The 23,459-nt window shown below is 41.3% G+C and overlaps 1 protein-coding gene across 3 annotated transcripts in view; it reads right to left on the bottom strand.

Moving 5' to 3' along the window:
• Window positions 1-7,782: 7,782 nt before the first annotated feature.
• HIVEP2 (HIVEP zinc finger 2) overlaps window positions 7,783-23,459 on the bottom strand; it is a 173,533-nt gene continuing 157,856 nt past the window's right edge. For all 3 annotated transcript variants that reach the window (XM_050949378.1, XM_050949379.1, XM_050949381.1), the window contains exons 6-9: window positions 21,773-21,948; window positions 17,838-17,939; window positions 16,350-17,257; window positions 7,783-10,341 (exon numbers count right to left, since the gene is read on the bottom strand). In XM_050949378.1, coding sequence (XP_050805335.1) covers window positions 9,529-10,341; window positions 16,350-17,257; window positions 17,838-17,939; window positions 21,773-21,948 — 1,999 coding nt within the window. In that variant the 3' untranslated portion in view covers window positions 7,783-9,528. The remainder of the gene's footprint in view (window positions 10,342-16,349; window positions 17,258-17,837; window positions 17,940-21,772; window positions 21,949-23,459) is intronic.

Here is a 23,459-nt window from a genome sequence, read left to right as displayed (position 1 = left end):
TGACAAATCTAGTAATAATCCAGAAATGCCCCCAGTCTGCCCATCCCTCAATGTTTCTTCTTTCCTGCTCATCCATTTTGTTACTTCCCCATTTGCTCAGAGCCTAGCACCATGAAATAGGCTATCAAAACTCTTGGCAGAGGTATTTCCCAAATGGCTCTCTGCCCATGTCACTTGTCATGCTCCTGGCACATGGGTTGAGAGCTTCAGAGCCTTTGGGTATCCCTGGCAGATGTGAGGAGGGCTGTGTCACGAGGAGGTCAGAGGGTTCAGCCCTCGGTTGGGAGACAGCTGGATAGGGCCCTACCTATCTGTCTTTGCACCAGACCTTGATTAACAGAGAGCCAACCCTGCAGTAAAGGAGGCTGGCAATGTGTTCAAAGTATTGCACTTCTGCAGGACAGAGAGGTTTGGCAGTCCAAGAGATGTAGGGCTGTCAAGTTCCTCCCCCACTCTGAACTTTACGGTACAGATATGGGGACCTGCATGGACACTTCTAAGCTTAATTACTAGCTTAGATCTGGTAACACTGCCACCATCCAGAAATTTCAGTGTCTGGAACACTTCCTGTCCCCCCAAAACCTTCCCCTCCCTGGGCAGCTTTGAGAGGCTTTTTCACCAAGTTCCTGGTGAACACCAATCCAACCCCTTGGATCTTAACACAAGGACAATTTAACCATCCCCCCTCCTTTCCCCCACCAATTCCTGGTGAGTCCAGATCCAGTCCCCTTGGATCTTAAAACAAGGTAAAATCAATCAGGTTCTTAAAAAGAAAGCTTTTAATTAAAGAAAGAAAGATAAAAATCATCTCTGTAAAATCAGGATGGAAAATACTTTACAGGGTAATCAGATTCATATAGCCCAGAGGAACACCATCTAGCCTTAGGTTCAAAGTTACAGCAAACAGAGGTAAAATCCTCTCAGCAAAAAGGAACATTTACAAGTTGAGAAAACAAAAATAAGACTAACACACCTTGCCTGGCTGTTACTTACAAGTTTGAAACATGAGAGACTGATTCAGAAAGATTTGGAGAGCCTGGATTGACGTTTGGTCCCTCTTAGTCCCAAGAGCGAACAACCCCCAAAACAAAGAGCACAAACAAAAGACTTCCCTCTACCAAGATTTGAAAGTATCTTGTCCCCCTATTGGTCCTCTGGTCAGCTGTCAGCCAGGTTTACTGAGCTTCTTAACCCTTTACAGGTAAAAGAGACATTAACCCTTAACTATCTGTTTATGACAAGGGCCATGGCAAGAAACATGCTGAAAAGAGCAAGCAGTGCTAGAAATCATGTTTTAATAAGTCACAAGAATAAAATCACGTGTATAAGTACTGTAGTTAGCCTATGAACAGAGAGGCTAGATGGACCTGTGCCATTCAAGTGCTCTGAAACAGAGATTTGGTTTTGGAAAAAACTGTTCACTAATGTACAGATGTAAATTTTTCACAACGAGGTGGAAACAGTATCAGAAATAACAATATTGGCATCTGCCTCAGGACAGTTGCTACCTTCTTACAACTTTTTTTTTCTTTTTTTTTTTTTGCATCTGGTTCCATTTATGACTCATACTTCCCAAACAAACCATATGTTGCTGCAGAAGGCCTTTAACTTTGCTTGATTCATATTGAGCTGTATCCCTGGCTCTCACCCAAGTACATGTAATAAAACCACTTTTTCCATCAAAAATAAAAATGAAACCCCATTTGCACCGAGATTTAATTAGCAGCCAGTAAGTCATTTTTGTGTTGAAAGCATGCACACTCCTGTTTTGTTAGAGGCTGATTTGCACCTTCAAACACCATTGTAACGTTTCATTAGTTCAAAGATGCAGAGACGCCAAGGCCAGAAGGGATCAGTCACTGTGATCATCTCATCTCACTCGCTGGATAACACAGGCCATACAACTGCCCCCAAAATAATTCCTAGAGCAGATCTTTCAGAAAAACATCCTGTCTTGATTTACAAATTGTCAGTGATGGAGAAGCCACCAGGACATTGTACATTGTTCCAATGGCTAATTACCCTCACTGTAAAAAAAGTGATAATATGGAAAGATTTTCTATCATTTTACTGCAAATTCTGTAGCGTTACAATGATGGTACACTTTGGAGAACACACGCTTTCCACGTTATTCTCGTTGGATGTCGCATTGTGCATCACCCATTTAGAATATTGTGACATTGATGATTTTAAGCCACCTGATATGGAGCTGACAACAGTAATTTCTGCTGATCTAGGCCATCTGTCAAGAAATGTGCATCTAAAACCAGGAGTTGGCATCATATTAAAACACTCGGAATATAAATGACTAAACCATCGTCACCGCTGATGTTCCTGCAACAGAACAGCCAAAAAGTAAAATGGAATAAAAAAAAAAAATAAACCGCACCATTTTAAAAGAGTCAGGCATCTTTGTATTCAGTTACCCTTTGTTTTAATTGTAATGCTTGGGTATTGCGCATCTGAACACCACATTGTTCGTTATTGTGTGACATATTCCTTTAGGTGCAATTGACATCACAGTATATGGTACTTTTGGTATTATATGGAACATCTTATTTTTAAAAAAGCATCAGAGAGATTAACAATAGTCCCCTCTCCTGAGAAATTTTACTGGAGATGCCAGGAAACTCTGAAAGGTTCACCTTATAGAACTGCCAACTATTTATCAGGAGAGCATAGGGGCTGTAGAATGGGCAGTGGGGCTGTTCAACACTGCATCTCCTGGGAAGCAGAGAATAGGAGACATCTCTACACCACTCTAATGCTCCCCATTGGCAGCACGGTTCCTGCAGGAGCTGTTCTACCACTGGCTGAGTCCCCACACAGCTGCACACTAGCAGCCAAAGAGAAACCCCAGCCAGAGTTAATGCTGCTTTAAGCAGCATTAACTCTCACTTGGATTTGTGCATGCAAATCCCCAGGGTTAGTGCAGGGCAGTGCCCAGACAGTGGCTGATCCTTTGCTGTAAAGCCTGGCAGAGACCCAGCTCCACAGAGCTCCAGCAGCAACAGTTGCATGGGGTACCAGAGAGAGGGAATAATACCAAAGAACTGTTGCTCCCCCAACTTTGTATTCCCTTCAGGCTCCTGTCCCCCATAATAAGTGATACAGCAGGCAAGCAGATCTACTCATCCTACAACACTTCTAAAGAGAGATCTGCTTGATCTCAGTGCCCACAGCAACAGCATAGGAAAGAGAAATAGAAAAAAACTATTAGGCCAGTTAGCCCCTCTTCTGCGAGTAAAGGAGTATTCCTTCCAGTGCCCATTTCCCCCCTATCCTTTGTGTAGTACACTATAGTGTTAAAAGTTCGCTCTCTCCTCTTTAGCATGTCCACAAAAACATGGTGAAACAGATCTCAGGTGAAACTTGGGCAGTCTTTCTGTAGCAATCCCACATTTAATTGTTAAAATGTCATAAATATAAAACTGAGAGGAAAAACCTTGTCACGGAAATTCTTTCATCTCCACTTTATCATTCTCATTTTTCCTGGCAGTGAAATTAAGCAATTTCAACCATCAATGTGCTTGCTTGCTTGCTTTTTTGTTAAATATGAGTGCTGAGCAGGGAAGAATGATTATGGAAAATGACATTTGGGGCTTCAACTCCATTTGGATTCAAACTCAGTTATTGAGAAGTGTAATGTTTAACGGCCAGATTTTCAAACGTGCTCAGCACTTTTGAAACTGATCACTTCAGTTAGGTGCTTAAATGAGAGCAGTTCCGCTCTCTTGAAAATCTGGGTCTTGAAATATTCACTACCTATTGCTAACTCTTTGGAGATCCTGAACATAGGCACTAAAGACAAGTGCACAGGCCCTGCCCTGAGCATTCATTTGGCTTGCAGTCTGGAAACTGCCCATGTTGGAGACGTGCCATTGCTTGTATGCTTTGAAAATACACAGAGTATTCATGCAAAAACTCTCTACAGTTATGGCCCAATGTCACACACACAGGTTTAGGGCCCATGCCTGCCACCATTGAAGGTCCTGGTAAAATTCCTATTGACAACAGGAACAGGCACAGACCGTTAAGTCTCAAGGAGGGGAAGAAATGGAAAGGACTGTAAAGGGCTGAGCACTCTCATTTCCCTTTGTTTTGGGTGGCAGAGTGCTCAGCAGTACCTTCTAGAAATGAGCCCTCACAGCCCAATCCTCCTGCCATTGAAGTGAATGTTAAATCTCCCATTGGATTTGATAGTGTCAGATCAGGCCCAAAACGACCATCCTTTCCTTTATCCTCACTGTGAGGAGGGAAAAGAAATTGTCTGCTTTGCTACTACAGTGTTTCTCCATCTATTTGGGTCTGTGTGTGCCTCCATATATGTTAACACTTAAAGGTTTGTCTCAGAATAGTCATGTCAATTAGTGGATGTCATTCATCTCTGAAGAATGTGCCATGACGGTTTATGTGGTAATGTTGTTTTGTTTTTAATTAAGTCTGTGGCTGATTACATTCCTTCACTCATTGTCTGCCTCAGGATGAATACCCAAATAAAGCTGAAATACAGGGATACCCAGTGGAGCAAGAAATTGTTACTACTTACTTTTCTACCTCTATTTTTGCTAACACTCCTCTCTCTAGCCTGCTGCCAAAACTATGAACAACTGAGCTGGTGTAGGTTACATCTCTACTCTTGTGTAGGCGTATCTTCAAGCAGTTTCTCAGCTGGTGTAAATCAGCAAAGCGCCACTGAAGTCAATGGTACTACACTGTTTTACACGAGCTAAGGATCTCACCTATACAGGCCTTACGTTACTAGATTGTTACTTTTATAGCACAGAGGAATGTACAGTACAAAAGGAGGCAATTTACATTCTTTTAAATCTCTGTGAAAATGACATTAAGTGTCTGGGGGCCACTTATTCCAAGAATAAAGGGCAGCACAAGGCCTCAAATCCCAACTAAGCCCTATATGAGGACTCACGTGGTGCAAAGGCCTCATGCTGGGCTTCTCACAGGTGTGAATTTAATCCCTCAGCACCAGTCGTGCTCCAAGACAGGATTGTTCTGGAGTTGCTAGGAAATAAAGATTATGTCATGTGATGAAACCTCCAGGAATACATCCAGTGAAAATTAGCATCCCTATTCCAAGATATCATTACCTATACCATGTATTTGATTTTGGTTGTGTACCTATCATACAGCCATAGACCTTTCCAAAAGCTTAAAGACATTTCAAAAATCTGTTCTAGCTACAAAAAATAGCAGCCACACTTACAGAGCTCTCTCCTCGCACACAAATGAAAGAAATGCTAAAGAGGAACCTTCCTCGCTTAATACAATACCCCAAGAGAAGCCTATGTAAATACAGCAGGTCACCATAGCCCATGTAGGTCTCACATCAGGGCCGCCCAGAGGATTCAGGGGACCTGGAGCAAATCAATTTCAGGGGCCACTTCCATAAAAAAAAGTTGCAATACTAGCGAATACTATATTCTCATGGGGCTCCTGCAGGGCCCGGGGCCTGGGACAAATTGCCCTACTTGCCCTCCCCCGCCCCCGGGCGGCCCTGTCGCACATGGACAAAAGCGAAGTAATTCAAAAAGCCACTCTCCATACCTAACTCTGCCTGTCATGTCAAAACTAGAGCTCACGTGGCTGATGTAGAGCACGCAAAGCCCAAAAGAGTGATATAAGGGCTATTCAAACTATTTAACACTTAAGATTAAATTGGGCCTCCAGAAAACGTAGGTAGAAAACCTGCAATAGAGTCTGCAATTCGGGAAATGGAGGGCACATCCAAGTATTGTCACAGTAATACACTCACTTGACACAAATGCACATGGTCTTGGCTCCCTTTTGTGTGTGTGTGTGTGGGTGATTTACAACCATGAACGTCAAAAATGTGGTGAGAATTAAATGCATGGTAGAATGGGGAGGTGTTTGCACTGCACGTGCTGGATTTACTTGGAAGACTTTCTTTAGAGCCTCCAAAACATATTAATTAGAATTTTTAAAAGCACTTAAATGACTTAGGAGGACAAATGTCATTGACTGAGTCTGCCTAAGGCATTTTGAAAATCCCATGCATTTTGTCAATGTGTCCTAATATAGGAAATGCTAGTGTGCAGATATTTAACACGGCACAGGACATGGTAGCTACCCCAGTGAGTGTGTAATACTAAAGTTGCGATTGTGCAGATAGTAGTGTGGGGCACATCCTGCCCTTTTCTTTGCTGTCATGAAAGTTAAATAGGTACTGACACTGCTATGGTGACCCTACTCTGAGAAGGAAGGAGGTAGGGAGCTTGGCAGGGGTCTGTTTCATCCTTGACCCTTATGTAAAAGTTGTATAGATTATATAAGAAATCAATAACCTTCCAATACAATAGGTAATTATATCCTTGCTTTAGAATTCTATAGGATTTTTCAAAACTTCCAGGGAAAAGAAAATATTCCCTATTAATTTTTTATATTTTCTCAGAGTAATTTCTATAGTACCCAATTAAATCTCTCTGGATTAAATCTCTTTCTTTCAGCCTTATTGATTTCTGGAGGATTTTTACATAAGAGCATGTATATCTCAGAGCTACTCTACTGGGCTCCATCCATCCCAATCACACAGAGGGGCTAGGAGGTGACCAGCACCATGTGACTAAGGCTGGGTAAGCAAAGGGGCATGAAACAGTGCATCTGTAAATATGCATTTCCACCAGCCAACCTCCTAAAATCAATGAGAGTTTGGAGTGTAACCTGCTTGGGCATGTTGGAAAAGTGCCCATCTGCATCTTTCGGTGCCTAAATAACTTGGAAGAATCTCCCCCTTGGTCACTCTTGAAAATTGGAGTTAGGGTTCTACGTCACTTAGGTGCTCCTGAAAATTTTGTCCCAAGTGTCTGCATTAGATTCATTTTTCGATATTTTTTCAAAGCATAAAACTAATAATCCATTCCTCCTACATACTTAGCATGTGTAGAATGATTGCTGTTTTTCAAAGCATTGTATAAATACTAACTCATTAAAACATATAATCAGTATTAAAATAGAAAGTATCTAAAACCACTTCTGGAGTTTCTTCACTTTAACCAAAAAATATCCCGAGTAATTTCAATGATACTTGATCAATAGTTATAAAAAAAATTGCTCCCAGGCTGAGCAGCTGGGTGACAAATTGCAGCTGCAAATGAATTAAAACAAGCAAGCTATAAATCCAGCAATAGAGAGAGGTTTTATATTGGAAATTAGACCTGATTACCATTGTGCCAATCCTGGACTCTATTCTAATAAAAATGTGTGATTATTTGTCCATTGTGCAGGGCATTTTGTTCTTGAATGAGTTAATACAGTAAAATGCACCTCAGCAGGGTAACAACTTTTTTGCCAGATAGGATTTTTAAGTTTGTTTATTACAGACTCCTCCTTTTTATATGGGTGCATGATGCTGTATGCATCGTGGCTCCAACTAGATATCCTGCTTCTCCTCTCTTCAGGTTTAGATGAGCCAGTTCCTGGCATGGATAGAACTTGGTAAGCCTCCCATAAGTACCTGGAATAATGCACTGCAATGGAAATAATGGGGCAGATCCTTAGCTGGTGCAAACTGGGGACCTGCTCCAACATTTCATTGTTGGAAAATAAGATGTACTCTGATGGTAGCTGGTAGGAGGGCAAAGTGTGATCCGCATTTTCAGCTGTTGCACCCACACATAACCCCTTCTACTGATTACTAAGCCATATGTTTAGGAATAGATGGCACAGATAATTCACTATCATGCTAAGTAAACTTCACAGATAAACTTGGAAAATTCAAAGAACACATGAAAAGTAGACCTCTCATTCACATAACTGTATATTTATTTCTTTTTAAAGAACACTCCTTAATTGTATTGTAATTCAATATACAAACTTGGTTTCACAGAATTATAATATACTAAATAGCACAAAAAATAACCCATATTTTTCTTGGTTGTTTTCATGTGTGTGTGTGTGCTGGTGGCAGTGGTAACCCATCACATCTTCAAACGTATAAGCAGGGGTTACTCCTGACTGAACACCAATCCAGATGGTGTACTAAAGATGCCATATTCTTGAAGAACAAGAATACTTCCTTGCCCCTGAACTCTGCGGATGTTCGCAGTTGGAGTGCTCTTCCTCTGGCCAGGAGGGCTGACGACTACAGTTGTGGTGCTCTTCCTCCTGTCAGAAGGGAGGACAGGTAGTCTCTCCTAAAGCTGAAACCAGTATCACTGTGGGGATTGACCAGCTGGTGGTGTTCGAGAGCAAGTGTCCATCTTCTTTTCTCCCTGCACCCCCATTCCCACCATTCTAGACCCCAAGTGTGACCCTCTGCAATCCAGCTAAGCTCCACACCATCAGTTTGTGCAGAGACACCCAAGGTCACTCCCGAGCTTGGGTCTCCCACACGCAGCGCACAGCACTGCTTGCCAAGCCATTGGGCCAGCTGACAACAAAGGTCTATAGACTTAGATGTGCTTTGTCACCTCGTTTTTAAAGACACTCCAGTATAGGCATGTGTTGACCTATGGCCTGATCCTGCTTTCCTTGAAATCAATGGCACAATTCCCATTGATTTCAATGAGAGCAGATCAAACCCCTAGTGTCCAAATGCGTTACATATAATTGTACCAGTGATGCACTTGTACTTATTTACATGGGGTGGAATGTTTTTCCATTTTTTAAAAAGGAGAATATATAGATCAACATGTTCACATAAGACCAAATACTTTTAATATATTTATAACTGTTTTATAAAGCTTTGAAAAAAGTCACAATAGCACATTGTTTTACTTTAATGCTTTACGGTACTATCAATTTAAAATCACAATCAGCACTTAAGTTATAGTCAATCCAGCAAACAAGAGACAAAAAAATTACAAGAGTTAAGAACTCGCTGATACATCCTTTATCTTTTTTTTTAAACTAATGCATAAGTGCAGAATAAGATAAGATACTCTAGTTTAAATATCTCGTTTACAATATACATTTTTGTTCTAATTACGCAACAGTAAATCCCATGCTTCACATAGAAAAGCAATCCACAACATTAAGAAAAAAATTTACAATTTATGAAACAAAGTAAATAAATATTAGTATTACAGAATCAGAGCTGTACATAAAAGCTTTTCAATTTTAATCATATAAAAATATGCTTTTAGTGCAACCTCACATATATACTGATGCTGTTTTGCTTTACATCATTTAGATCCAAGTGTCCAAAAAAGGAAAGAAATTACATTTATTACAAAGCAGATACACAAATTCTAAAATATGTACAAATTACAGCTAAAAAAATGCTTATAAGAATATAAGCAAAGTAAAGAAAAGGCACAAACATCTGTACAATTTAAAAGTACCAGACCTAATAAGAATTTCAAATTTCATTTTGGTCAGGCTCATGATGACTTGTCATTTATCTAATTCTTTTGATATAACAAAAGTATATATAATTGCAAACTACTGTAACTTAGGACAGGCATGCTGTAAAGTTGAATACTTCTACCTCTAGAAAAAAAGGGGGTGGGGAGGATAAATGTATGGGTAAAAGTCTCCAGGCATCTCAGATCAATGCAGTTTGCTCTTCTCAGATGATGTATCTTTTCTTTCCTGTGTACTTGATGGAGATTCTTTCCTGCTGTGAAAGCCTAATTCTCTGACATCTACACTGCTCTTGTTATAAAAGGTGGAATGAGCTAATGCAGTCTGTGATGTACCAAAACTGTCCTTTTCACCACTGTGCAAGTCAGGATGGGTGGCTGAAGCACAGGCCTGGCCTGGCTCAGATCCACTAAAGTGTTTAATGCTAAAATGTGCACTTTCTAAGGGCTTCTGATAAGGCTCAGAAGCTCTCTGTGGCTGCTCTGCCCCATGCAGAACGGCTTCTTCTGTGGCGATTCGCAGAGAGGCTATGGCTTTTGTACAAGTCTGTATGTTCTCCTCCTGTTCTCTTTCTGTAGCTATAAAACTGTCTTCTGAAGTGCTTTGTTTCAGCAATGGAGAGGAGGATACATTGGATGGAACAGCTGGGTGCAAAATGTGAGGAGAGGTCCATTTCTCACGGTGCTTAGAAATGACATAGGATTCTTTTGTAATGGTTTCTGAAGTTACTCTTTGCTTTTCCTCAGAGCTCTCCCTCTGCAGGGGCACGATGGACGGAGGATGTAAATCTGATAGGGCCATAGGTACTGAATGCACCATTTGGATACCTCCAATGGGCATCATGGGGAGAGGTGCTCGGATTTGTTGCTGGGAGTGTAATGGAAGGTGACTGAAGACATAGTCATTAGGACCCTCAGGGAACAGGCTAGACCCATGATGGTTCGAAATTCCTTTTTCTCCGTACACACTGAAGTAAGGACTCTGAGACAACCCTTTTCTCTGTAAACAGAAAAACAACAACGTGGTCAGCAGAATCACTCCTGAAGCTTCTAAACCTACCAATTTCTCTTTTAAGTGTTGCGTGTAAAATAATGACCATCTGTCCATATAGCAACTTTCATCCAAATGGGTCTCTTAAGCACTCTGTAAGCTCTACTATCTGCTTAAACCAGGGACATAAGGTAAATGTAGGGTTCATGTTGTTTGGCACTGAAAGGCATCTCCCTCTGAGGTGACATGTGGCAGCTGTTTTATGGCACATGACTCCAACATACAATATTTTAGGTCAGCAAATGAAGAACACTATAGTCAACTGAAACTGCAGAGGGAATTTTAGGGAGATAGAATCTATTGCCCTGGGTGAAATTAGGCTGGGGCCTCATGGTCAACACCCCTATTCTTGCAAAGTGTGAAAATTCCTACAGTGCTGGTATTGGCAGTCTGCGTTTGGCAGCAGCGCCTTACTGCTGGTAAATACACTTTTTAGTATAAGAAAAATTACCCCCCCACACACACATTTTAGTTCTGGCAAAAGGTGCTGGGCTGCTGGGCTGAAGCTAGGAAGAATAAAACCCTCTGTTCCACAAAATAGGTATGACACAGGTAACAGGGCCAGCTTCCCCAGAGTGTCCTAGCAATGTGCCTCACCCCACACCATTTCTCTGTTGAAAGGATAGTTTTATTTCCAGGCCGGTTTAAATCCTTGGCCTCCATGCAGAGATGGCAAGTATTCACACAATGCTTAATACAATGGTGGCCCAATCCTGATTTTGTCCTCTGGGCACTATTCCAATATAAATATGAAATAATAATAAGAAGGGTGCCAACTGATTGCCAGTTGAAGTGGTGGTTTTGTGACACAGACACTTATCCACTTGGAATGGGATTGAGGGATTTTCCACAGGCCACTGTACTGCAATCATAAGATACTGACTTTTGGTCTTTTTCCACCAAGTCCTATCTTGAAAGAGCGACCCAGAATTGAAAAGCTCACCTCCAGTCCGTACTAACCACATCCTGAGCCACTCGGAGCCCTCTTTTTGGTCTCTTAATTTCTCCCATTTGTTTTTTATTTGATGATTACATGTTGCTTATTGGTGACTAGAGCAATAGTAATGGAAGAAAAGTAGGACTACATTTGCATAATGTTATATGGGATTTATCCACATAGCTTACAGGGACTCTCATGGGAATCAAATGACTACAATCCTAAGCACTGCTTTAAAGTGGAGGGGTTAGTAAGACTATTAACCACTCAAGAGCTGTGCAGCTAACCACGGTGCTGGTATGGGCAGTCTGGAGATTGTGCCACAAAAGGCTAATGCATTAAGCATCAGCACTTCACTGGGAAATCCTAGTTCCCAAGGCATTAACCAACCATTTGATCCTATACCAGGGAACTGGTTTAGGGGACAATGAAAGATTCAGTGTTTATGCTACCTGATGGATGAATCTCACATTGTACGGCAGCTTTGTCATGTTAGATTTAAATCGATGCTGGGGCAGGAGGGATAGCAACATAGAATATCAAGGTTGGAAGGGACATTAGGAAGGATAACTCAGTGGCTTGAGCATTGGCCTGCTAAACCCAGGGTTGTGAGTTCAGTCCTTGAGGGGGCCACATAGGGATTTGGGGCAAAAATCAGTACTTGGTCCTGCTAGTGAAGGCAGGGGGCTGGACTTGATGACCTTTCAAATTCCCTTCCAGTTCTAGGAGATAGGTACATCTCCAATTATTACTAACCCCCTGCTCAAAACAGGACCAATCCCCAGACATATTTTTGCCCCACATTCCTAAACAGCCCTCTCAAGAGCTGAGCTCACAACCCTGGGTTTAGCAGGTCAGTGCTCAAACCACTGAGCTATCCCTCCCACTTGTGTCTCAGGATGACCTGAGATAGGTTAAACTCAGAGAATAATCTATGTCAGGGTTTCTCCTATATAAGGACGAGACATTTAAACACTATAAAAACACCCTGTCCTAGGTAAGCACAGCAGCAGCTCGCTATGCTGCCAGTGAGATACGAAAGTTGAGGAATAAAATGAAATTGCCAGAGCACCAGGTTGAGAGTGCAGAAAGACACAACTATTTCAATGTTCTCTAGTGCACGAGCTTTAGAGAGTCAGCCTGCCGTTGTTTTAGAATTTCATGGTCCCTCAGCACAGCTGCTTGAATTTGTTTTCCTTCTTTGGTCTGCCAGACAGTTTCTCAATCTGACTGTCCTCTTAAATGTTTCCCAATCCATGGTCTCTGACGTGACCACATCGGACAAAGGCTTGACCAAAATAGAAACAGAGCAATGGCAACACAGAGGGGCTGCAGAGTAAAGTAATTCTTAGAAGAACGAACCTAGGAACACAGAACCCTTAATGGACTAAGAATCTGTAAACAATAACTTCTCCCTGTTGTATCCTGCAACAATTTCAAAGGGCAGACAGACAGCAAACAGCCTGTCCACCTCCTATGGAAACTACTACTATGATACGAGCTGCTAAATTGTTTAAGAGCCTGCAGTGTCCTAGAAGTACATAGAATTATACAGGGTCCTGAGTCACAGTATTCACATGTGGATCCAGATTCTAAAGCTCATGGGTGTTCAAATGCAGGGTTCTGGTTTGAACCATTATAGAAACAAGGTCCAGCTGAAAATTCATATGCAAGTGCACAGTCTGAATCCCCCTAACCTCCAAAGTCGGGGAGAGTACAGGCTGGGATTTGGTTGAGGCCTATCTGCATTTAGGATGAAATTAAAAGAAAAGATGAAATAAAGGGGTGCCCTCAATTATGCACAGACATCTCTTCAGAAATGAAACTGCTAGACATCAGCTGCAATGCCTTACATTGTACCTGAGTTGTGTGCATGCATCTTGTTCTGTGTGAATCTTGCCTCTACTACAGCTTCTCCGCCCTGGGTCACTCAACTCCTGCCCAGTGCTAGTGGTACTAACCCCCTCAAAAGGGGAATGAAGGGAAAGGACTCCTTGCACTGGCCAGCAGATCTGATACTGAACCTCTTTAAAGGTCAACCGAGTAGTGTATGCTCTGAGGATCCACCACAGCACAGCCCCAACACCCCCTAATGCACGGTTGTGCCTTTATAGTACAAGATAGATAGCAATTTAACTTGTGCACCAACTTCACAGTAGTGTCAGACCTACTTTGAAGTTAGTGTTTTGTTAGTTAACTGCTATTGTACAGTCAGCAGAAGGCACATAAAAGTCTTTTCATTTTTGTAGGCCCTATAAAAATAATTGCCTTTCTAAGGTTTTAAAATTTCTTATAGAAATAATAATTCATAGATATATAGTGCTTTAATCCCAAGGCACTTTAAAGGATATATAAAGAACCACCAAAATGCAGCCAATCGGAAATGGAGGGTGGCAGCCAATCAAAGCCCAATAGAACAATGGAGAAAGAACATTTTTGGCCAAGGAAACTAGAACAAATACTTATTCATATAAAAAGTGCCATGGGAGTTTTAACATCAATGCAGAGCAGACAAAGTTAGTCCCTTCTTACTCAACTGATCTGATAATTCTGTGTATTCAGAATTTGGCTTGTTTTACAGATTATATATATATAGTCTGTAAAACAAGCCAAATTCTGAATATACACACACACACACACCACTTTTTCATTCCTATTAGGATTGTGGAGCCAGCACAGTTATGCAGGAGTGAACAAGAGTCTCCTCTGGTTTCAGCATCAGTGGCAAAATTGTAAATTAAGTTCTAATTACCAGATCCTGAAAGTGAAAAATAATCCATTTCCCCCCTCTAATATTTTCAGTTATAGTCATTTCAGGTGTTGTTTGTAAAAAGAATAGATTAAAAAATATTCAGAAGTGTGTGATTTTAGGTTCACGGAGCTTAAAGTCAGAAGGGACCATTAGATTATCTTGTCTGACCTCCTGTACATCTCAGACCAGTACATTTTACCTAGTTACCCCTATTAAGCTCGATAAACTGTTTTTGACTAAAGCATATCTTCCAGAATGGAATCCAGTCTTTATCTGAAGACGTCAAGAGATGGAAAATCCACCATTACCCTTGGTAGTTTGTTCCAGTGGTAAAGAACCTACTGTTAAAAAATTATGCCTAATTTCTAATCTGAAATTGTCTGGCTTCAACTTTCAGCCATCGGTTCTTGCCATGACTTTCTCCACTAGATTAAAGAGTTTTAAAATTAGCCCAGTCATACTGATGTCCTGTCTAGGCTTAGATCCAAAAATATGAAGGAAATAAACATGAGAGATGACAGAATTACTGCCATTCATTACAACTTGAATTATACGTATTTTATTAAAATGAGTCTGACATTATCTCAGAAATGCTGAGGTCTCAGGAGCCAGTCTTGAAAGGTTCAGAGAACTTTCTGAAAGAGCAAACTGATGGTGCTAAGCACCTCTCAGAATGTGTTAAGCAACTTGCAGGATTAGGCACAGAATGCACAGCGTAACTATAACAGCAAGAATTGTCATGTTGCCCATGGGGAAGTCTGTCACATCCCCTTTCACCAGTTTTATTACACCTCCAGGAATACATATGCCAATGGAAGTGTCTCATATATAGGATATTTAATCATTCAAGGGACTTAACAGCTCTCCCTTCACAGTATAACAATGGCAGCTGTGGGGTCTCATGCAATATTCATTCAATGCCAAGATACTATGACTGCTAAATGAATAACTATTTATCCTTTTCTTTGCCAGTAAAAATGGTTTGCGTGTCCTTTTTCTATGTTCATGTCTGTGGGAGCGCTAAAGTGCACTAGGGAATCAATTCCAAAGTTTAGAAATTGCTACTCTTATGAGTCCACAGTTCAATTCTTGCCATTCCCAGGGAAGAACCATAATTGCAGTGAACGAACAAGATGGATGATGGAAGATGAGGAAAGCACTGCCGGACTGTCCCAGGAAGGGATCTACAGTTCTGCCACTGACTGCCCATATTGAACCAACAGGTGTGGATGAAAATGTCAGCAAGACGGCAAAAGCAACATGAAAACTTGTGACTAAAAGAAACACCCTAAACAAAAATGAAGTGATTCCTTAAATCACAGAGTAAAATAGATTTGTGAAAAATACTGTTTATTCTTATTTATATTATTGTAACACCTGGGAGCTTTGTGAATGTTAGGGCTTGCGAAAGATACTGAACTGACAGCTTTAGAAAGCCATTCACAGAGCAGGTACAGCATGGGAACTGGGAGTGCAAATTTTATTCCCACTGTCCCACCAGCATTCTTACAGACTAACTGGGATGAAAGCATCTCTAAGTTTGAAGATAGTTCAGTTTCCACTCAGTCCTTTGTGTCACTGGTGAGACTGCCAAGTGTGATGATGTTTTGTGTGATGTAAACGCTTCCATCAGATGATAACTTCTAGGCCCTAATCTTGCCATGTGGTGCATATGGACACCTCCCTGCTCCCATCTGGAGTCTCATTTACATCAGTACTTCTATTTATTTCACCTGTGCTTCAGCAGTGCACTTCTGTACATTACACTGCAGTGTAAAGGGCCATACTCACTACTAGTCTGGGCTCAGTCCCAGCTGGCAATCTGGAGGTGAATGGCTACGAATCTCAATACCAAGCCATAGGAGCAACCGTACATCACTCGGTAAGATACATTTTACATGTAAAATAGTTAATGAGGGGCCAGATGCTCCGGTGGTGTAAATCAGCATAACTCCACTGAAAATGAAGTCAGTGGAGCTACGCTGATTTATCCCAGCTGGAGATCTGGCCCCAAGTCTGTAATGTTCTGTACCAAGCCACTGCAAGTGTCTGAGTCAATGTCGTGGCTTGGTCCATATCTACTGGAGTTTCCACTGTTCTTTCCTCAGGTTTTTTATGAGGCTCCAAGCCGCTTCTTTCCTCCTCTATAGAAGTTTTAGGTGAGTGATTTCAGCATGCAAGTTTACAAAGTTCTTTCAAAAGAACTCTGTACAAGTTAAATAGTGCACTAGCTTTGAAATAAAAATTAAAATATTATTTCATACTTACTGCATGTCCCAGTGGAACGGATTCAGACTGTAAATATTGACCCATAGACAATGCTGGATTATGGTACAGACCCCTTCTGGGTGATGCTGCTCTAACTGAAGCCATATATCTTCTCTCCCTTCTTGGAGACAGTTCTCTTCTGGCAGATGCATCTTTTCCAGGTGACATTGGTCTCCTAGGTGACAAATGACGTCTTGGTGAAACATCTCGTCTCGGTGATAACTCTCTTCTCAACACAGCTTCCTTCCTTGGGGAAAGGTGTCTCATGGGTGAAATATCCCTCCTTGGTGATAAATGCCTTCTGGGTGACAAATCCCCTTTGGGCACTAAATACCTCTTTGGTGAATTATCTCTATATGGCGAAGAATCACACCCTGGTGAGGACTGTCGGCTAGAAGGTGAGAAGTCCCTTGGAGATGAGGTGGGCTCTAATGAAAGCATGTAATCCTCCTCCATACAACTAGGTATGTCTAACCTGTCTTTGTCAGGCTCTGAATCAGTACTTTTGCTTTGGAAAAACTTCTGATATTCTGTCATTTGTGAGTCTTCACATGAGTCACTTGGTGTTATAAGCTGAGTAACCTGAATACTAGGTAAAGTAACCAAATAACTGATCAGTGAGGAGTGTCCCATTGAAATGGAACTGTCAGGAGAAGCCCCATAGGACGCCGCTGCAGCATTCACTGACAGTGAAGAGAATCTGGGGGGTTGGGGGCTGGTGCTTCTTGATCTCGTTTTTGGTGTTGAGTCTCCCTGGGTATCATCAAAATCATCATCATCCTCTTCATCGTCGTCATTGTCATCTCCATCATCCCCATCCGATTCCTCAGCATCAGAAAACTGGTGTTCTTTTGATATGCCTGCCATACTACTCTTCTCTGCTTCCTGGTGCATGTCTTCAATGTTTTCTGAAATAATCATAGCAAGTCAATCAAGTATACACAGAGACACATTTCGGGGCCCATCCTGCACCCATTCCATACTTAGAACATCCTTTGGTATCACTGGATGTTCTCGGTGCGGAATGGTTGCTCAGTCAGATCTTTAACAGAAACTAAACTGCTGTTCTGAATATTCATAATAATATAAAACCCCATAATCTACCTGAGTGAAATTCACTCCTGTGGAGAAGGCTAGCACAAAGTCTATCCTCCATGCCTGTGCACAGGGGTGAAGTTCATCCTCTGTGGACACTATTAACATCAGAACATGTATACTCAACAGACTAGAACTGGACCAGACAGATGGTAAGAATTTTTTTCCAGCCACAGCTGCTGTAGTATTAAATAATTAGAATTCACCTCAAACAAATATGTCAGATTTATTTTTGTGCTTACTGTTTTTTATTAAGATACTCAAAAGACCTTTTTTCAAAATAAAACCACCCCGAAAATATTCTTAACTTATCCTCCTGTGTCATCCACTATGTAATGAGTCATCTGCACACTCTAAAGGCCACTCCAGCTAAATTAACTCATTGTGACATACCTGCTTCTTCAGTTTCGGCATCATCCACAGATGTCATCGATACTCCCAGCTCCAGGCATTTTTTCATGTGTGCTTTAGACTTCATATGTTTTGTCAGATTTCCTATCAAAGGTACAGAGATGATGCTAATTAGTTGACATCAGCGAAGAAATCTCTCCCAGTCAGTTTTTGTTTTCCTTTTCCCCGCCTAATCGATAGAAGGGTGTTTAGGTTAAAAAACAAACAGAACTGACTCATTCAAACTCAATCCCCATCAGAGCCAGTGTAATTTAATGAGTGTGGGAATTTACGTCTTCCCCAAAACTGCTTATATAAACCTCTCTCTTCAGCAAAATAGTGGCAGTATTTCCGAGAGCTGATAACTGGCAATGAACACTAACGTATACCAATTAAACAATTCTTGTAAGTACTTTGAAGGCCACTCCAACCTAATCCCTTCTTACTCATCTTCCTCTTGTATATTAACATACATAGGTGCTGGAACTTGGGGTGCTGGGGATGCTAGCACAACCCTTGGCTTGAAGTTGTTTCTACCATATACAGGGTTTACAATTTGATTCAATGGCTCTCAGCAACCCCACTATACAAATTGTTCCAGCACCTCTGTTATCATACTGCCCCTCTCTTCCTATTCCCTGCCAGAAATGCCAGTCTCAGCGGCCTGCACGTTCATTTCTTCCACATGCAACTTCATGTTTTCTTCCACGTTACTTCTTATGCATGGACCATCCTCTCTGAGCTCATCTTTAAAGCCACAATCCTAGCCTCCCTCAAATCCCTCCTCAAGACTCATTTCTATCATGATGCCAAAGGTAAAATGCATTCCAGTAAATGCTAGTTAGGGTATGTCATAAACAGATAGCTAAGGGTTAATGTCTCTTTCACCTGAAGCACCTGACCAGAGGACCAATCAGGAAACCGGATTTTTTCAACTTTGGGTGGAGGGAACTGAGTGTTTTTGTCTTTGTTTTCTGTCTGCCTGCCTTCTCTGAGCTTTGGAGAAGTAGCTCTACTTTCTAGTCTTCTGTTTCTAAGTGTAAGGACAAAGAGATCAGATAGTAAGTTCTATGGTTTTCTTTTCTTTGGTATTTGCATGAATATAAGTGCTGGAGTGCTTTGATTTGTATTCTTTTTGAATAAGGCTGTTTATTCAATATTCTTTTAAGCAATTGACCCTGTGTTGTATCATCTAATACAGAGAGAACATTTGTACTTATTTTTCTTTCTTTTTATATAAAGCTTTCTTTTAAGACCTGTTGGAGTTTTTCTTTACTTCAGGGAAATTGAGTCTGTACTCACCAGGGAATTGGTGGGAGGAAGAAATCAAGGGGAGATTTGTGTGTTGGATCGCTAGCCTGATTTTGCATTCCCTCTGGGGGAATAGGAAAGTACTTTTTGTTTTCAGGATTGGGAACAGAGAGGGGGAGTCTCTCTGTGTAGTTTCACAGAGCTTGTGTCTGTGTATCTCTCCAGGAGCACCTGGAGGGGGGAAGGGAAAAAGGATTATTTCCCTTTGTTGTGAGACTCAAGGGATTTGGGTCTTGGGGTCCCCAGGAAAGGGTTTTCAGGGGGACCAGAGTGCCCCAAAACACTCTAATTTTTTGGGTGGTGGCAGCAGGTACCAGGTCCAAGCTGGTAACTAAGCTTGGAGGTTTTCATGCTAACCCCCATATTTTGGACGCTAAGGTCCAAATCTGGGACTAAGGTTATTACAGGGTACTACGTAGGGATTACAAGTATCAACTCCTTCTATTTGTCTGTTATACCTCTTTGTAGGTTCTTATCTTAAATTAGTACCCATTCCTACAATGAGTGACCAGGCAGTACCTGCGAGGAGCTCCACTGCTGATTTCAAGCATGATGTTGATTGTGGGCAAACAGGCAGAAGCCTGCCCACACAGCGCTTATTGCAGGACTAGGGTCTCTGAAAGTGAGTTTATTAGGTAATGTATTTTACTCTGTGTTTGTATAGTGCTTAGCACAACAGAGTCTCAAGTCTCTGGTCACTACTGTTATATACATAAGAAATAACAACAACAACATATCCTTTGGAAGAAATATATTGACAGAATACACTGTAAAAATGATTTACCTGGTTCATGTACGTAGTTTTGAAATAGGTTGTTGCTTTCCCCCTCTCCAGTGGTATAATTACAGTGTAGAAAATAGTGCAGATTGCAGCACTAGGGCCACTATGCACATATTTTAATAAGCATTATATATATCTATATTGAAGTGACAAATAAACCATTAAAAATGCCCCTCAGCTAGAGCTGACTGCCCCATGATCTTTCCTGAATTAGTTGGCTAATTATTTGCAGGCATTATGGAAAAAGTGGGCCTTGAGGAATGATTTCAAGAAAAAGAGGAGAATGAATGAGTCCATGTGTAGAGGTCCCCATGGAAGAAGGCATGAAGACAGATGTTAGAGAAGTGAGTGGACAAGGTTAATATCAGTGAATAAATAATATTCCAATGAAACAAGTATTTTATACCCATTTTACAGATGCACAGTAAAGTTAAATGACTTCCCCAAAACCACAGTGACTCCATGACAGAGCAGGGAACAGAATCTAGAAGTTTTGACTCTATGTCCTGTCCTCTAATCACCAGACACAATTTATTTCAATGTTAAATATTCAGGAATCCTGGCTCACAGTTCCTAAAGGCTGCCATGCAACATCAAAACCAGTCTCTGAATAATTTCTGTCAACGCACTGTGCAGGCGTGAAGGGCCCATGCCACACCCAGTGCAGGTCTACTGCACAGGGCAAAGGAGGTGGATGTTCAGACCCCATAAAGGACTCCACTGTTCCTTTACACCACAAATCCACTCCCCGTGTTCTACAGGAGATCAGACAAGATGATCAAAGGTTTCTTCTGTTCTTGGAATATATGGACCCTCTGCATTCCAGCACACTCAGTGGGTTTTGAATGGAAATGGAGCAAATTTTAGAGAATGTGACTGAAGAGATGTAGTTGGTGGAGCTGCTACTATGCATAACCACCAGTTATTCCCTATGGCAGGAGAAGAGGTACTAGAGCCAAAGAAGCTACTACAGCCCTAAGTCTGCAGTAGCAGCCATGCAGCTGCTCTGCGATCACTCCCCTTTTACACAATGAATATTCGCAGTGCAGGGCCAATTACTCAGGCTGTGCCCAGAGAGTGGGATTTGACCTCAGAGGCCTTTTGTTTACCAGTATTCAAAGGATGTTAAAAATGGAGAGGAGGAGACTCGCATGTGTTATATACACACGAAAAATGCTGCTAAAGAAATTGATTTTTTTTTTAAAAGAGGTAGTTTCAAAGCAAATCCTAATTCCAATGTATATTATCATCCATGGACTCTGGGTGACAAATGAATGCTTTTTTTCAGTGCTGATAAATACATGTGAACACAAGCTATCAGATCCCTGTTCATAATTAATGCAACTGTGGATGGAGTGGCCCACCTGGGAGTCTGTGGATTTGTACATTATTTATAAACTTGAAACTGAACCACTGTACAAGACCCTGAAAGCATGCTTTCCTCTGCACCTGAAACGCTGCTTCTGCATCATGCCACTACCCGTGAGTCCCCCCCCGCCGGAGCATTTTAGATTGCAGCAATTAAAACTTGCACCATGTAACATTTTTAGCATAACGTAGTATTTGCAAGGGCTGTTCTTATGCTACTACATTTCCTCTGCAGACAAATGGGCTTGATAGGAGCCTCCAGCTCTTAAAATTAAGTTATGCAAGGAGTCTCACAGTCTCACATAAATCCTTGAATCATTTAGATATGAAGGAAAATATATTTAATGGAGTCTCATGTTCATAAATAAAACCATCTAATTTTGATGAAAGTTTCCTCTTTGATTGGAACGATGGATGCTAAATAACTAAGGAATTGGTGGAGGTAGGGGGAAGGATTCAAGTAGAAAAGGCCAAATACCTTTAGTTTTGAAGGCAAAATTACACAACTTGCATACATAAGGCCGTACATCGGTATGAGTGCGGATATGTTTTTTGAGCATGCTTGGTTTCTTGCAGCGAATCCCACATTCTTCACAAATGTATTTTCCTCGCCCACGTCCTCTGACATACACATAATCCTCATTTGATTTATACCTGTTGGAAGAGGGCAATGTATTTGAATTATATAGCCTCTAAGTCATACATGTACATAAACAGTGTCTTTATATCCCTCTGTGGCCCAATCCTACAGGCATTACACGCACAAAGCTTCCACTGTAGTCAGTGGGAGTTCTACAAATGCTGCACTGTCAGGTTGGGGCCCAGAGTGTATTTACTTTTCAGGAAATGCAGTAATTTGAATATGTTTGCATGTCTTAGTTATTGTTTAACAACTTGAGACCAGCGGCTCAGATCTGATCGGAGTACACAAGAGAACACCCCAGAATACGGGTTTATATGGTCACCATAAGGGTTCTACAGGAAGTACAGCTGCTCAAGAATAATGTATCTAACCGCCTTCTGCTGCTCCTTTCCTGAGAAGTTCAGAATACATACCACTCCCATTGAAATCAGCAGGCACTGGGGAGGCTCAGCTCACAAACTATTCTCTAAAGTAGTAGCCGGCACTTAAAAATGAAGGCATCACATGGAAGATGCTTCTAACATTGAAGAGGATTCTAGAGGAGTACATGGCATTTTAAGGTGATAGGGCTGAAATGTTTTTTAAAAAATCAATTTTTTCTGACAAACTTTGTGATTCATATGTGAAGCTGCATCTCTGACTCAAGGTATTGAGACTAATATCCAGTACATATATAAAATATTATTCCCTACTCATCTCTGTCCTGTTATTCACCAATATGTGGACCCAATTTTCACATTTGGGCACCTGAGGTTAGGCATCCAAAATTCACATTAAAAGCTGCTGCTTTTAATCTCTCCCCATCAACACTAATCCTTCTCCTCTCCCTCCCATTTCTCGGTCACCATCCTGCCATAATCTGGGCATCATCTTGTACTAGTCCTTTCTCTACACCCACATATCTAGGCTGTGCTCAAGTCATTACACTTCTCTTGACAGAACATTTCAAAGATTCAGCTTTTTTGTTCTGTTCAGACTCCCACGGCTCTTGTTCAGACCCTCTTTCTCTTGCTACTTGTGTACTGTTGTCCTCATCTCCTTTCTGGCCAGCTATCTCACCCCCTCAAGTCCATTCAAAACTCAGATGCTAGGCTCTATTTTCTGCCTCATTATTCCAACCACATCACATTCTATTCTTTATCTCTCCCCTTGTTCCCCCTTCTCTACTCATTTCACCTCATAGTCATCACATGACAAGTGTGGTCATTATTGATCTGGGCTGGATTTGAACTCAGTGCAGAAGAGTTAAAAAGCTCAACACAAAGCCCCTGAGTCATGCAGTTCCACTCCAAACTGCCATTTTATTTTGGGTTTCTAATTTGCTCTCATCACCAGTATAAAAGAACAAAATAAACAAGTCATGAACTCTAGTTGCAATCCAGCACATGTCATTAAACAGCATGGTGTCTGAAGAGATGCAAGATTTTTCCCACCCCTCCCCACCCTGCTTTCAGTGTAAACTGTAAGTAACTGACTGAAATGTATTGTAGGATGTAGCGTACAAGCTAATGAAATTTAAAAT

This window comes from Gopherus flavomarginatus, chromosome 4 (genome assembly GCF_025201925.1).
Source record: "Gopherus flavomarginatus isolate rGopFla2 chromosome 4, rGopFla2.mat.asm, whole genome shotgun sequence".
In the NCBI taxonomy this organism is placed as follows: Eukaryota; Metazoa; Chordata; order Testudines; family Testudinidae; genus Gopherus; species Gopherus flavomarginatus.
The sequence above is the reverse complement of the archived record's forward strand: the minus strand, read 5'-3'. Positions and strand labels throughout refer to the sequence as shown.